This window comes from Haematobia irritans, chromosome 1 (assembly GCF_050003625.1).
Source record: "Haematobia irritans isolate KBUSLIRL chromosome 1, ASM5000362v1, whole genome shotgun sequence".
Lineage (NCBI taxonomy): Eukaryota > Metazoa > Arthropoda > Insecta > Diptera > Muscidae > Haematobia > Haematobia irritans.
The window spans coordinates 244,232,108-244,249,991 of record NC_134397.1 but is presented as its reverse complement, the minus strand read 5'-3'; the positions used below and the strand labels follow the sequence as shown (position 1 = coordinate 244,249,991).

The 17,884-nt window shown below is 32.5% G+C and overlaps 1 protein-coding gene across 1 annotated transcript in view; it reads right to left on the bottom strand.

The window, feature by feature from the left end:
* Window positions 1-17,884, bottom strand: part of LOC142238925 (dynein beta chain, ciliary) — a 243,383-nt gene that overhangs the window by 149,121 nt on the left and 76,378 nt on the right. The window contains exons 9-11 of the mRNA XM_075310695.1: window positions 11,201-11,517; window positions 11,036-11,139; window positions 1,428-2,425 (exon numbers count right to left, since the gene is read on the bottom strand). Coding sequence (XP_075166810.1) covers window positions 1,428-2,425; window positions 11,036-11,139; window positions 11,201-11,517 — 1,419 coding nt within the window. The remainder of the gene's footprint in view (window positions 1-1,427; window positions 2,426-11,035; window positions 11,140-11,200; window positions 11,518-17,884) is intronic.

Sequence of the window (17,884 nt, the reverse complement as noted above, 5' to 3'; positions counted from 1 at the left end):
AATTTTGTCAAAATTTTATTTGTATAGAAAATTTTGTCAACATTTTATAGACAATTTTTTCAAACTTTATATTTCTATAGAAAATTTTTTCAAACGTTATATTTCTATAGAAAAAATTTTCAAACATTAAATATCTATAGACAATTTTGTCAAAATTTTATTTCTATAGAAAATTTTGTTAAAATTTTATTTCTATAGAAAGTTTTTTCAAACTTTATATTTCTATAGAATTTTTTTCAAACTTTATATTTATATAGAAAATTTTGTCAAAATTGTATTTCTATTGAAAATTGTCAAAATTTTAAATAGAAAATTATGTCAAAAATTTATTTTCATTTATCTACATTTAAAATTTATGAAGTAACAGTAATTCTACCAATCTATCAAACAGTAGAATTCTACCAACAGTGGCATCCGTGATTAAAATACTACAGTAGTCTTTGATATACAATTAAAAAAAAAAATAAAATTGAGGAGTTGACAAACAAAATTTTATTTTATTTAAAATTCTGTCCAAAGGAGCTCTTGACAATAATCTTCCAATGGATTTTTTTTTAAATTTAGTTCAAAGTAATTTTTCTCTCAAAAAAATACCTTTCTTGTAGCCATTTCTGCTTCTTAATATTATTTGAATGTGCGTAGTTGCTGTCCGTATTATTTTTTCACATAACTTTATATGGGAACTATATTTAAAACTGAGCCGATTTTTTCCAAAAATCAATAGGGTTCTATTTTGACCCAAAACACATACTTGTGATAAATTTTAAGTCAATTGGACCAAAAGCTTTGTTAAAAAAATTATTGATGTCGTACTTGTATATCCAACTATTTTTTTTTTATCAAATTCAATCTATTAACGTCAAATTTTCTCAAATTTTAAATAATTTTCTTGATAAATATTTTTATCAGAATTTAACTAGCCGTAGTTTTTTCTGCAGAGATATGCACGTGTTTAATAGTTTGATGACGCACACAATGGTTGTTGCCATGAGCGTGACTCACAAACATTTTCGTGAGGCATCACAATTTCGCGTCACATGCACATCTCTAGTTAGGTGACGTGTAGTGGAAGCCCTTTATTTCAGGCTCATTTAGACAGCACTAAAAACTGTCTGATTTCAAAATTAGATCAATGATAAGGGCCTTCTATTTATAACCGAGTCCGAAAGGCGTTTCATATAACCACTGAAACCACTTAGAGAAGTTTTGAAAAACTCAGAAATATTACCAGCATTACTGAGAGGGGATAACCACCGATGAAAATCTTTTTGGTTATTGGTCGAAAGTGAAATTGAACCCATGGCTATGCTTCCCATTGCACCATGGTGGCTCCCAACCATTCTATTCCATCCTACGCTCCTGATCTTCACTAAACTTCAGGCTTGGTGAAACATTTGAGTAAGTGAAATGAGTTGGAAACTATTTACCTGTTTGGTTTATTCCTGCAACATTTGTAGCATTCATCACCTTGTCTTTGGCTGTAGGAGCTGTAAGTTTTGCCAATGTTGTTGCCTCTACATCGGCTTCTCTTGAATATTTTACATGGACCCTTTTGGTCTCATAGATACTGGCATATTCATTGTTGCGTGTCGATGGTAGAAGTGGTGTGTTGGAGGCGATGGAGGTGATGTTAGCTTGAAAAATGCGTGGTATACATTTGCATGCTTTCTCGATGTCATCGAGTAGTTGCTGGAAAATTTGTTGGAAATTCATTGGATCACTGGGTTCGAACGAAGGCTCAAAGTTGATGCGACCCGACTCATGGTCTAGTTGAAGTTTTACCTCAAAGAGGGGCATGAGGGCTTTTGTTGCAACGGCAATTGAATTTGGAGGAGCTCTTGTCGAAGACGATTCCAATGGCGGAAGTGGTGAAGGCCCCAGGGAGTTTTGTTTCGAGTGTTGCATTGGTATCATCGTTGTATTGTTGACGTTGTTGACAGGCAGATGTTGAAGCAGTAAGTGATGGTGTTGGTGCTTTGACTGTTCCGGAGATTGGTGGCGGCTCTGTATCGCTTTAAGTAGGTGAGGTAGAAAATGTTTAGTTGGAGTCTTTGTTTGTATTGGCATTGCCATTGTTGTGGCTTTCGACCTGGTTAATTCTAACATCATCTTTGGTGGTGGTGTCTTACTCGTACCTCCAGCTCCTGATGTTGCTGCTGCTGTTGATGTTGGGGTTGCAGCTCCGGTTTTGGCTCTTGTTAGAGGTGCTGGAGTTTGTATTGATGGGATGGTTCTATTGCTACTCTCATAAAAGTTGACTCTGTGACAATCTTCTGGATTCTCCTCTATCATATGCTTAAGTGTGGCTGACAGTGTTGTTTTTGTTGTTGCAGATATTGCAGCTGTTGCTGCTCTTGTTGTCTTTGGCGGTTTGGATGTTTCCACTGTTGCGGTTATTGCCATTTCGTTGAGCAAATACTCCAAACTACAACCGTCATAGAGTGTAACGTGGCATTTTAGGATCGTTTTCATCGTCAGTACCACCACACCCACAACCACCACAATACCATGCATGTTGCATGCAATCGTAAAAAGACCACAAAAATGTTACTTTTAAGAGGTGCCACCAAATAGGACAGACATATGTGCATGAGTGTTTGTGTGCTAGTGTGCATATGAAGGATAAAGGCTATGTAGGTGCCATTGTGCCATTGTAGGTTGATGGAACGAATCGTTTCTTGAATGAGGATGCATTATCAATTTTGGCAGCTAGCTTGTCATCACATTTCTAGTTAAATGAGGTGCATTGATACTTAAATTGGTATGGTATGGTTGAATGCTCTTCTTGACATTTTGATATGTATGCCTTCCACTTTTATATCATCGACGAGGTAAACCGAAAAATGTTTGGTTTTGTGTGGATGTGGATGGTTTCTTGAAATGCCACAACGATATTCTCTATATGCAACAATTTTGTTGAGTGAATACGAAAAAGGTGCTTTGGGGGAGAGGATTGTCATTTTTTCCTCTTGCCCATACATTTTTTATAATTCTCTTCAATTGAATTGTTACACTTCATATAAATGATTGGTGGAATTGGAAAATGTGACAATTGCATGATTGTCGTTTGTTAGATGTTCTTTTAAAGTTAATAAAAAGGCGTTCTATTCATTATATCCTAAACAACAGGGCATTACCAGTTAGGGCCTATTTTTGCCATACCCATAAGGAGATGAGATAGTCATATGGTGTCTTTGGCAATATTGCTCTGGGCCGGCCCTTGAGTCGATCCAGTCATGTCCTTCTTTCTGTGAACACATTTTTGTAATCAATGTCTAGGTCGCTGTTTTACTTCAATAGACTTCAAATTTGGCACAAGTATTTGTCTTGGGCACGATTGCCACAGTTGGTAAAATTCTACCAAAAATGGTAGATTTTTTACTGTTTGGTAGATTGGTAGAATTTTTGATGTTTTGGTAGATTTTGGAAAATGTACCTCTCCAAATAAGAGATACATCAATTTTCTAGAAAAATAAAATTTTGACAAACTTTTCTATTAAAATAAAATTTTAACAAATTTTTCTATAGAAATAAAATTTGGAGAAAATTGTTTATAGAAAAAAATTTTTGACAAAATTTTTTATAGAAATAAAATGTTGATCAATTTTTCTATAGAAATAAAATGTTGGCAAAATTTTCTATAGAATTAAAATTTGGAGAATTTTTTCTATAATTAAGGGCTGCATGATTGTCGTTTGTTAGATGTTCTTTTAAAGTTAATAAAAAGTCGTTCTATTCATTATATCCTAAAACACAGGGCATTATCAGTTAGGGCCTATTTTTGCCATACCCATAAGGAGATGAGATAGTCATATGATGTCTTTGGCAATATTGCTCTGGGACGGCCCTTGAGTCGATCCAGTCATGTCCTTCTTTCTGTGAACACATTTTTGTAATCAATGTCTAGGTCGCTGTTTTAGTTCAATAGACTTGAAATTTGGCACAAGTATTTGTCTTGGGCACGATTGCCACAGTTGGTAAAATTCTACCAAAAACGGTAGATTTTTTACTATTTGGTAGACTGATAGAATTTTTGATGTTTTGGTAGATTTTGCAAAATGTACCTCTCCAAATAAGAGATACATCAATTTTCTATAAAAATAAAATTTTGACAAAATTTTCTATAGAAATAAAATTTTGACAAAATTTCCTATAGAAATAAAATTTGGAGAAAATTTTTTATAGAAATAAATTTTTGACAAAATTTTTTATAGAAATAAAATTTGGAGAAAATTGTTTATAGAAATAAAATGTTGAAAAAAGTTTCTATAGAATTAAAATTTGGAGAATATTTTCTATAATTCAGGGCAGTTAGTCACCAAGAAATCTTTATGTATAAACAACAATATCTAATTCAGTATCATATAATATGTAAATCCAATTCCTTATTATTATCTCTATTAAATTATCTTTCTACTTATTGTATTTATTATATTTGTTATAACATTACTGATTCTAATACTCATTATAAGATATATATCTTTTGTATTTGGAAAGCAAAATAAATAAAATGAAAATGAAAATATGAAATGAAATAAAATTTGGAGAAAATTTTCTAGAGAAATAAAATTTTGACAAAATTTTCTAAAGAAATAAAAATTGCACAAAATTTTCTATAAAAATAAAATTTTCAAAAATTTTTCTACAGAAATAAAATTTTGACAAAGTTTTCTATAGAAATCAAATTTTGACAAAATTTTCTATAGAAATAAAATTATGACAAAATTTTCTATAGAAATAAAATTTTGAAAAAATTTTCTATAGAAATACAATTTTGAAAAAATTTTCTATAGAAATAAAATGTTAACAAAATTTTTTATAGAAATAAAATTTTGAAAAAATTTTCTATAGAAATACAATTTTGAAAAAATTTTCTATAGAAATAAAATTTTTACAAAATTTTTTATAGAAATAAAATGTTAACAAAATTTTCTATAGAAATAAAATGTTAACAAAATTTTCTATAGAAATAGAATTTTAATAAAATTTTCTATAGAAATAAAATTTTGACAAAATTTTCTATAGAAATAAAATTTTGACAACATTTTCGATAGAAATAAAATTTTGACAAAATTTTCTATGGGAATAAAATTTTGACAAAATTTTCTATAGAAATAAAATTTTGACAAAATTTTTTATAGAAATAAAATTTTGACAAACTTTCCATAAAAATAAAATTTTGATAAAATTTTCTATAGAAACACAATTTTGACAAAATTTTCTATAGAAATAAAATTTTTACAAAATTTTCTAAAGAAATAAAAATTGCACAAAATTTTCTATAAAAATAAAATTTTGACAGAATCTTCAATAGAAATAAAACGTTGACAAAATTTTCTGTAGAAACAAAATTTTTTATAGAAATAAAATTTTGAAAAAATTTTCTATAGAAATACAATTTTGAAAAAATTTTCTATACAAATAAAATTTTTACAAAACTTTTTATAGAAATAAAATGTTAACAAAATTTTCTATAGAAATAAAATGTTAACAAAATTTTCTATAGAAATAGAATTTTAATAAAATTTTCTATAGAAATAAAATTTTGACAAAATTTTCTATAGAAATAAAATTTTGACAACATTTTCGATAGAAATAAAATTTTGACAAAATTTTCTATGGGAATAAAATTTTGACAAAATTTTCTATAGAAATAAAATTTTGACAAAATTTTTTATAGAAATAAAATTTTGACAAACTTTCCATAAAAATAAAATTTTGATAAAATTTTCTATAGAAATAAAATGTTAACAAAATTTTCTATAGAAATAAAATTTGTACAAAATTTTCTAAAGAAATAAAAATTGCACAAAATTTTCTATAAAAATAAAATTTTGACAGAATCTTCAATAGAAATAAAACGTTGACAAAATTTTCTGTAGAAATAAAATTTTGGCAAAATTCTCTATAGAAATACAATTTTGATCAACTGTTCTATAGAAATAAAATTTTGACAAAATTTTCTTTAAAAATAAAATTTTCTATAGAAATCAAATTTTGATAAATTTTTTTTTTAGAAATAAAATTTTCCATAGAAATAAAATTTTGACAAAATTTTCTATAGAAGTAAAATGTTGACAAAATTTTCTATCGAAATAAAATTTTGATAAAATTTCTATGGAAATAAAATTTTGACAAAGTCTTCAATAGAAATAAAATATTGACAAAATTTTCTATAGAAATACAATTTTGACCAACTGTTCTATAGAAATAAAATTTTGACAAAATTTTGTTTAAAAATAAAATTTTCTATAGAAATCAAATTTTGATAAAATTTTCTATAGAAATAAAATTTTCTATAGAAATAAAATGTTAACAAAATTTTCTATAGAAATAGAATTTTTACAAAATTTTCTATAGGAATAAAATTTTGACAAAATTTTCTATAGAAATAGAATTGTGACAAAATTTTCTATAGAAGTAAAATGTTGACAAAATTTTCTATCGAAATAAAATTTTGACAAAATTTCTATAGAAATAAAATTTTGACAAAGTCTTCAATAGAAATAAAATATTGACAAAATTTTCTATAGAAATACAATTTTGACCAACTTTTCTATAGAAATAAAATTTTGACAAAATTTTCTATAAAAATAAAATTTTGACAAAATTTTCTATAGAAATAAAATTTGAGAAAATTTTCTTTAAAAATAAAGAAAAAAGAGAAATGTTTCTATAAAAAAAATTGACACCATTTCTATAGAAATAAAATTTTGCCAACATTTTCTATAGAAATAAATATTAGACTTTTTTAAATTAGATTTTTGGTAAATTTTTCTTAAAATTTTGGTGGATTATTTTTGGCACGTGTGGCAATCGTGATCTTGGGTCAGAACCTTTTTTAACTAGAACCGTCTTTATTTTGGTAATCGGTTCAGTTTTATTTATAACTCCCATGTACAGTGACAAGCAAAATCGCGTGGATGATTACCAAGTTACGAGTATGTTTTATTTGCTTAATAAAACACCTTTACTGAGTCCAATTGCTACAAAATTTATTTCATTTATACTTTATTTCCTAACAAACAAAACTGTACAGTCAGATAAATTACATATTTATAGTACCCCATTTATTAATAAAAAAATACAAACAAGTAAAGAAAGTCTAAAATTGGACGGGGCCGACTTTAATATAGCCTGCACCACTTTGTAGATCTACATTTTCGATATCATTTAAAATCTTGATGAGTGCTATACACCCTCATAAAAAATCGCTTCTGTAACATATACTCCCAAACATATTTTGCTTCAAGCATATACATTTTTGGGTATTGCCCAAACATTTATATGTTTGATCTCTTCCAATATATAATAAGTTTGAAAGCATATTGGTCTAAACAATATATGTTTGGGTAGTCTAAGTTCCAAACATTTTGTATTTTTGCATCCAAATTCAATAATGTTGTCTTCCAAAAAACAATATGTTATTATGTGAACATATAATATGGAAGCATTTTGCACCCAAAAATATTATATGCTTAAAAAAAATTCTCCCAAACAATATTGTGCTCAAAATTTTATTTATTTATTTATATATTTACAATCATAATGAATTATGAAAATAAACAGGTAATATAGGTGCTAACAACATAGGTTTTCGACCTGAATGCTCAAAATTTTGTTTCTGCCCAATTGTATATTCCCCCACATCTTTCTCACTTCCACGAGATTTTTTAGTTCTTAGCACCTTTTTCTGTAATACAAACATTGTAGAAGAAATTATTCAATTGTATGATTTTTTTTATTTTAATTTTACCTTTTGCCGGACGGGAATTCGAACAGCGGACCACACAGTTTGTAAGGATCAAAGAAGTAGTAGATCAATTGCCCAAGGAAAAATAAAATGTTAATTTTGTAATAACAAGCAACAACCACCAACTTAATTCAATATCGCTCCCTGTTAAATAGCGCTCCAAGCTACTAAACACATATATGTTTATAGGCTATTTCTAAATTAATATATGTTTGCATCCAAGCATATTATATTTACAAACATTTTATTTCCCAAACATAATATGTTCTAATATATTAACATATATGTCCCAAACATGTTATGCTAGTTTATGAACATTATATGCTTGCACTCAAAAATATTGTGTTTAAAAATTTGTGTTCCAAACATATAATGTTTATAGTCAAACATATGAAAAACAGTATTTTTCATCCGTGTATATAAACTTGATGATGGTAAAGGTTTATGTTCCCATATACCTATTTTTAAATCTGAACCGATTTGGGCAAAAATTAGTTACACTACTAAAGGGTGATTCTTTTGAGGTTAGGATTTTCATGCATTAGTATTTGACAGATCACGTGGGATTTCAGACATGGTGTCAAAGAGAAAGATGCTCAGTATGCTTTGACATTTCATCATGAATAGACTTACTAACGAGCAACGCTTGCAAATCATTGAATTTTATTACCAAAATTAGTGGCAGAAAATCCGCTTTTTTATCGACAAATTTTGTTCAGCGATGAGGCTCATTTCTGGTTGAATGGCTACGTAAATAAGCAAAATTGCCGCATTTGGAGTGAAGAGCAACCAGAAGCCGTTCAAGAACTGCCCATGCATCCCGAAAAATTCACTGTTTGGTGTGGTTTGTACGCTGGTGGAATCATTGGACCGTATTTTTTCAAAGATGCTGTTGGACGCAACGTTACGGTGAATGGCGATCGCTATCGTTCGATGCTAACAAACTTTTTGTTGCCAAAAATGGAAGAACTGAACTTGGTTGACATGTGGTTTCAACAAGATGGCGCTACATGCCACACAGCTCGCGATTCTATGGCCATTTTGAGGGAAAACTTCGGAGAACAATTCATCTCAAGAAATGGACCGGTAAGTTGGCCACCAAGATCATGCGATTTGACGCCTTTAGACTATTTTTTGTGGGGCTACGTCAAGTCTAAAGTCTACAGAAATAAGCCAGTAACTATTCCAGCTTTGGAAGACAACATTTCCGAAGAAATTCGGGCTATTCCGGCCGAAATGCTCGAAAAAGTTGCCCAAAATTGGACTTTCCGAATGGACCACCTAAGACGCAGCCGCGGTCAACATTTAAATGAAATTATCTTCAAAAAGTAAATGTCATGGACCAATCTAACGTTTCAAATAAAGAACCGATGAGATTTTGCAAATTTTATGCGTTTTTTTTAAAAAAAAGTTATCAAGCTCTTAACAAATCACCCTTTACAACATCTCCACACGGACGAAAAAGACTGTTTTTCATACGTTTGGGTGTAAAAATTATATGTTTGGAACTCAAATATAATTTGAATAATAATTTGAAGTGCACAATAATTTGAAGTGCAAGAATATAATGTTCATAAACTAGAATAACATGTTTGGGACATATATGTTAATATGTTAGAACATATTATGCTTGGGACATAAAATGTTTGTAAATTTAATATGCTTAGATGCAAACATATATTAATTTGGAAATAGCCTATAAATATATATGTGTTTAGCAAGAGCGACCTAGAGAGTATGCTGCAAGTAAAATAATGGAAGTAACCAATTGGCGCCTTAAAAATATATCCACACAAAGAAAATTTCATTAAAATTTTTACTGGTAGTGTATGCCCTAAGGTGAGACATAATATGTTTGAACAATACAAACAATATTTTATTTGCACCAATCCTGAAAATATATATGCTTGAAGCAAAATGTGTTTGGGGTATATGTTACAGAAGCGATTTTTTGAGGGTGTAGGCTTAAAATTCATATCGGCTAATGCCTTGGGGCGGGGCACAATGTTATTGTGTGTAAATGTGTTCACAGACAGACGGACATGGCTAGATCGACTCAGGAGAACGGTTGTCACTCATGACAAAAATAATCTACCAAAATTTGAAGAAAATATAACCACAAATCTTCAAAATCTAAAAAATCTTATGCTGTAGTTTTTTGTGGTTAATAAGAAAAACATTTTTCTTCTACTTGGAATATTAGATATTTTGTTCTCAGCTATTACAATTCAACTTCTGACAAAATTTAACTTCTAAAGAAAATGTTGTCATAATTTTATTTGTAAAGCAAATGTTGTCAAAACTTTATTTCTATAGAAAAATTTGTCGACATTTTATTTTTGTAGAAAATTTTCTCAAAATTTTATTTCTGTAGAAAAAAATAGAAAATTTAGTTACCTCTTAGCAAAGTCTACCAAAACTTCAAGAATTCTACTAATCTACCAAAAAGTAAAAAATATATAATTTTTGGTAGAATTCTACCAACTGTGGCAACGGGCCTCAAGAGCCGGTCTTGAGCAATATTTGAATAGTCTGTAATTGTCTAATTGTCATATTTTTTTCTGTAGCTGTGTATGTTTGTATTTTTGAATGAATTTAGAACTTTTCATAACTCAAAAATCCAAAACGATAGATTTGTATTATAGACTTCAAATTAATCGATATTTCCCATTTAAATTCGGCAACAGAATACTTAACCCAGACGTTAGTAACATAGTAAAAATGTTCTTTTTGGATTCGGAAGTGGTGCAAAATTGTCGCATAATCGATGAATTTAGCTTGGGTTTGTCATGAGTAAGATGTCCCACATTAAAAAATGTTTAACATTTTGCCAAATAAATAATTTTTATATTTTTTGTTATGACTTTCAATACATTCTAGCGCTTGTCTGAAACGTTTGACTTCAAATATGTTCAAAAATTTGCAATTTTTCTGGAACCGTTTTATTTTTATTAATTTTAACTCTGTTTTTAATCTATTTGAAAAAGAATAAGTTAAAATTGCCAATTTAAAAAAAGAATAACATTGTAACAAATTTAATTAAAATAAATTTCTTATAAAATAAAGAACATCTTTGGGAGGTCAAGTTTGGAAGTGCTTTTAAAGTTGTACCTTCCAATTTTTTTGCTAGATTATAAAACTAATGCGTAGGATGATGTACACACTTCTTCTTCCATGGTTAAAACTTTAATAATGAAATGATGTATATATGAATGAAATCAATGTCAGAAGTGAGGATGAAGAAAATCCATCTAATGATCAATTTAAAATTCAGTTCGTAACCTTATTCTCATGGATTGGCGAACTTCATGATATATCAAACGATCAATTGATACCAAATATTGATTGAATTTATCACGTTCATCTTCTGGAAAATGTTGTAAAAACTAATGAATAATAAAATATAATTATTATCAAATCATAGTTTTATATGAAAACAAAAACTACCTCATGGATATTTTGTCCTTCCCTTATAATTCCTTGAATATCTTTCTCATCATAATTGAAGAATAGACAAAAATTCTTTATCAGCATTGCATTGATGAAGACTTTTGTTTCCTCACACTGTACTATACGTGTTCGCAAACGTTGTTCTTGATATCGCAATTCGAGGAGGTTTTTACCATAGATGGATCGCTGATGTAAAGGTTCTGCACTCCATTTTCGTATACTGTTCATAATCTTTTCAATATTGCCTCGGGCGTTAACTAAATGGCAATAAAGTTTTTCGGTTCTTTGATGAATTGCATTTATAAGTTGAGTATCTGAAATTGAAAACGAAACATGAAATGTTTGCAATTTTTCTACAAGTTTCAATAGTTAATCAAGGTCTGTTAAAACAGTCGCTGGGCAAATACATTGAAATAGTGTTGACTATATTATACCGTGATCCTCCCTCTAGGCCAAAGCTCACTTTTCATATGCAAAATTGTTCAACATGCTTCAACTAAGAATGACTCTTCGCATCTACCACCAGAGTTGGCCTGTCACAAACTGTGATTTTTGCGACATACATTTGCGACGGTATAATACGTATGTCGCAAAAGTCGTAAAGCTACTGTAGAAAACCTAATTTTGAATAGAATAAATTCTGAACATTTTTAAATTTAGTTTGACAGCATTCGCTGTGAGTTTCTGCAGAAATTTGTGAAAGTTTTCCCATGATCAAGCCTATTTTCTTAGGTGGTATCGAAATTCCCGTTGGTGAGTGTGCAAAATACCTTGCGGTTATATTGGACAGGAGACTGAACTTAAAGCTAAGAAAGGACGAGAAAATCCACGGTTATCCTGTACTCGTGCAAAAGGCAATAGGGAAAATGTGGGAACTAAAACCGAAAATTGTGAACATTCCTAAGAATTGAAACTTCTTCGCACATACCATCGTCTTGGATATCATCGAATTCGCTGCCTAGCTGACGCGACTAAAGAATTTTCAGTTTGCGACTTTTGTTACTTTTTCTACATTTACGACGCGTATGTGACGTTTACGACGTTTACAACTTTACGACAGTCGCAAACCTAAAAAAGTTTGGTACAGACCATCTCTGTCTACCACACAATGAGCAACGAAATCTCTGGACCCCAATCCTTTGGACTTTGGTGTCTACGCCATTATGGCTGCCACAAAAAAAAAAAACAAAAACAAAAATTCTCCATCATCTCAAGTCAAGGCTTCGCCGGGTATGAGCCAAAATGCCGCAAAAACCACTTTCGTGCAGCATGTGATGACTTTGTCGGCAGTTTGAAGACCATAATTTGTGCCAAAGGTTAGCCAACTCGAACCAATCTAAACTGATTGTAAAATTGTATGTTTATTCCGGCATTTGCTGTTATTGAGCACATTTAAAAAATCAGGACGCCTCATTCTTTTGGGAATAATACCACATTCCCAAAAGATTACGGTCATGTAGACAGATAGTCTAAAGTTTGTTTATATCGGCATACATTTCTACATAGTTCCCAGATTGACTATCGACTGAAAAATTACGTTTCCTGGTAACCTATCATTTTACTAGGACCAGACCACCTCCACAGAATTCCCTCCATTGAACGACCCGCTGATTTCACAACCTCTCAACGCCGGACTTTTGTCAAAAAAAAAAAGAAAGCCAATTTACGTTTCCTAGCAACCTATCATTTCATTGGCATCATACCACTTCTCCATAATACCCTCCATTGTCCGACCCTCTGATTTCATAACCTCTAAACACCGGACGTTTTTCAACCAAAAGAAAGTCAACTTCGATGAGTTCGTTTCCTGGCAACCAATATTTTCATTGGCATCATACCACTTCTCCATAATACCCTCCATTGTCCGAACCTCTGATTTTATAACCTCTAAACGCCGGACGTTATTCAACCAAAAGAAAGTCAACTGCGAAGAGTTCGGAGATTATAAATATCGCCGCTTTAGTGAGCCCCCGTTCCACTCCCATGTTCATGTTGCCGAGGTGGTGTTCGTGGATATCATCAATGCTGCAGAGCCACCGTGGTGCAATGGTTAGCATGCCCGCCTTGTATACACAAGGTTGTGGGTTCGAACACCAAAAAGTTTTTCATCGGTGGATTATCCCCTTTCAGTAATGCTAGTGACATTTCTGTGTGTTTCACAGCTTCTCTAAGTGGTTTCACTGTAATATGGAACGCCGTTCGGACTCGGCTATAAAAAGGAGGTCCCTTGTCATTGAGTTTAACATGGAATTGGGCAGCACTCAGTGATAAGAGAGACGTTCACCACTGTGGTATCACAATGGACTGAATAGTCTAAGTGAGCCTGATACATCGGGCTGTCACCTAACCTATCCTAACCGCTCGCTTTATATCCGCTGGTCGGCCCAACTTCCCAGCAGAAGCGACGGGGCTCGGCAACGAGGGTCGTTGTGCTAACCCTGCCGATTCTAGAATCAGGGTACTGAACAGGGAATCTAGAGATTAGTAAGATAGTCGACAACGGAACACATGGTTAGAACACCTGAAGCTGTAGGATTTAAGCACGGCCCAGGTGAGTTGTGGTCTATGGATGATGGAATATCTGCCTCCCACCATTGGCGACGCAACGGATGCGCTATTCCAACCAATAGTTTATTGAACATCCCCTAAAGTATAGTGCGAATAGGGGGAATCATTCGTTGACTCCGAGCGTACGACACACCACAATTCCACTGTCCTATTCGAGATAATAACAACAACGAACTCTAGCCACATGAAGGTGTCTGAAAGCCAAAGAGCTCATTAAGTTAACCCTAAACCACAAAGTGGTCAGGGTCGAATAACTTTAATCTGCCAAAACATGTGCCTACCTGAAATATTGATTTTAGACCCCATAAAATACATACCAATCGACTCTGAATCACCTTCTGAGTCAAACTAGCCCTTAGTGTTCGTCCGTCCGTCTGTGTCGATTTTGATGAAATTTGGCACAGAGTGTGTTTTGGATGAAATCGGATCGCCCGATTGCGACAAATTGGGTCACATTGTGCATCTTTACTAACCGATCGTAGTCAAATATGCCACAAAGTAATTTCTTTTACCATTTTTCTAGTCAGCAAAATTTCGTCGAAATCGATTCAGATTTAAATATTGCTCCCATATATATGTATAGCCCAATTTTCAAGAATTTCGTCCTAATAACCTTCTATTTGACCATAATGCTTCAATTTATTCACCGATCTTACTCTAGAGTATAAACTAGGTCTGGCAAAAATAATATAAATCGGTTCAGGTTTAGATACAACTCTCATATATATGCATCACCAGATTTACTCAATTTTGACTATAATACTCTTATATATTAACCAATGTTACTCAAATTTTATTGTATTAACCGACCTTATTTAGACTAACATACCAGGTATACCGGTATGAAATGAGCGATTTGTGAATACCACGCCAATAAAATTGTTCGTCTTTTACAGCAAACCAATGAGACACCAAATTTTCGACCTCCTCGTTGGAATCAAAGTGCTGCTCAGTCAATACGTGTCCCATCGATGTAAACAAATAGTAGTCGGAAGAAACCAAGTCTGGTGAATACGGCGGGTGGGGTAGCTGCTCCCAGCCAGGTGTTTTAATTGTATCCTGAACCGGTTTTGCTTTTTGTGCAGGTGCATTATCATGGAGCAAAATTAACTTGCCCTGTCTTCTGGCCCATTCTGGTCGTTTCTCTATTAATGCATGGTTCAAATTGATCATTTGTTGTCGTGGAAAATCGATGTATATATATATGGGAGCTATATCTAAATTGGAATCGGTTTGGATGATATTTTCCAGGTTTGATTGAAATCACAGAAGGTGACCTTGTGCTAAATTTGTGTAAGATCGGTTAATAAATAAGTCCCCTATGGTGAAAAATAGGGTTAGTATACATAACAGGTTGGCTGATAAGTCCTCGGTCTGACACATTGATGGCGTCGCTAGTATATAGTACCAACCTTCAAATGATTCGTGTCAAAATTAGACGTCTGTAAGTCAATTAGTTTGTGAGATAAAGCGTCTTTTGTGAAGCAACTTTTGTTATTGTGAAAAAAATGAAAAAAAAAAGAATTTCGTGTTTTGATAAAATACTGTTTTCTGAAGGGGAAAAATACGGTGGAAGCAAAAACTTGGCTTGATAATGAGTTGCCGGACTCTGGCACAGGGAAATCTACAATAATTGATTGGTATGCACAAGTCAAGCGTGGTGAAATGAGCACGGAGGACGGTGAACGCAGTGGACGCCCGAAAGAGGTGGTTACCGACGAAAACATCAAAAAAATTCACAAAATGATTTCGAATGACCGTAAAATGAAGTTGATCGAGATAGCAGAGGCCTTAAAGATATCAAAGGAACGTGTTGGTCTATCATTCATCAATATTTGCGTATAAAAAATTAATCAATCTATTTATACCCTGCGCACTGTGGAACAGGGTATTATAAGTTAGTGCATATGTTTGCAACACCCAGAAAGAGACGAGATAGACTCATGGTGTCTTTGGCAAAAATGCTCAGGGTGGGCTCCTGAGTCGATATAGCCATGTCCGTCTGTCCGTGAATAAATTTTTGTAATCAAATTCTAGGTCGCAGTTTTAGTCCAATTGACTTCAAATTTGGCACAAGTATGTGTTTTGGCTCAGAATAGAACCCTATTGATTTTGGAAGAAACCAGTTCAGATTTAGATATAGCTCCCATATATATATTTCGCCCGATATGGACTTATATGGCCCAGAAGCCATAGTTTTACCCTAATTTGCTTAAAATTTTGCACAAGAAGAACAATTAGTACTATAGTCAAGTGTGCCAAATTTTATTGAAATCGGTTCAGATTTAGATATAGCTCCCATATATATCTTTCGCCCGATATGGACTAATACGGTCCCAGAAGCCAGAGTTTTATCCCAATTTGGTTGAAATTTTGCACTAGAAGTACAATTAGTAGTGTAGTCAGTGTGACAAATTTGGTTGAAATCGGTTCAGATTTAGATATATCTCCCATATATAGCTCTCGCCCGATTTACACTCATATGACCACAGAGGCCAATTTTTTGCTCCGATTTACTTGAATTTTTGCACAGGGAGTAGAATTAGCATTGAAGCTATGCGTGCCAAATTTGGTTGAAATCGGTTCAGATTTAGATATAGCTCCCATATATAGCTCTCGCCCGATTTACACTCATATGACCACAGAGGCCAATTTTTAACTCCGATTTAGTTGAAATTTTGCACAGGGAGTAGAATTGTCATTGTAGCTATGCGTGCCAAATTTGGTTGAAATCGGTTCAGATTTAGATATAGCTCCCATATATAGCTTTCGCCCGATTTACACTCATATGGCCACAGAGACCAATTTTTTGCTCCGAAATTTTGCACAGGGAGTAGAATTAGCATTGTAGCTGTGCGTGCCAAATTTGGTTGAAATCGGTTCAGATTTAGATATAGCTCCCATATATGTTTTTCTGATTTCGGCAAAAATGGTCAAAATACCAACATTTTCCTTGTAAAATCGCCACTGCTTAGTCGAAAAGTTGTAAAAATGACTCTAATTTTCCTAAACTTCTAATTCATATATATCGAGCGATAAATCATAAATAAACTTTTGCGAAGTTTCTTTAAAATTGCTTCAGATTTAAATGTTTCCAATATTTTTTTACTAACATTGTGTTCTACCCCAGTGCATTAGCTGACTTAAATTTTGAGTCAATAGATTTTGTGGAAGTCTATCAAATTCTGTCCAGATTCAGTGATATTTAAATGTATGTATTTGGGACAAACCTCTATATATTCAGCACCCAACACGTTTGACGGATGTGATATGGTATCGAAAATTTAGATCTACAAAGTGGTGCAGGGTATAATATAGTCGACCCAGTCCGACTTTAGACTTTCCTTAGTTGTTATACCCTGCTCCACACTGTGGAACAGGGTATTATAAGTTAGTGCATATGTTTGCAACACCCAGAAGAAGACGAGATAGACACATGGTGTCTTTGGCAAAAATGCTCAGGGTGGGCTCTTGAGTCGATATAGCGATGTCCGTCTGTCCGTGAACACATTTTTGTAATCAATGTCTAGGTCGCAGTTTTAGTCCAATCGACTTCAAATTTGGCACAAGTGTTATGGCTCAGAATAGATCCCTATTGATTTTGGAAGAAATCGGTTCAGATTTGCATATAGCTCCCATATATATATATATTTCGCAAGATATGGACTTATATGACCCCAGAAGCCAGAGTTTTACCCTAATTTGCTTAAAATTTTGCACAAGAAGAACAATTAGTACTATAGTCAAGTGTGCCAAATTTTATTGAAATCGGTTCAGATTTAGATATAGCTCCCATATATGTCTTTCGCCCGATATGGACTAATACGGTCCCAGAAGCCAGAGTTTTACCACAATTTGGTTGACATTTTTCACTGGGAGTAGAATTAGCATTGTAGCTATGCGTGCCAAATTTGGTTGAAATCAGTTCAGATTTAGATATAGCTCCCATATATAGCTTTCGCCCGATTTACACTCATATGACCACAGAGGCCAATTTTTTGCTCCGATTTAGTTGAAGTTTTGCTCAATGAGTAGAATTAGCATTGTAGCTATGCGTGCCAAATTTGGTTGAAATCGGTTCAGATTTAGATATAGCTCCCATATATAGCTTTC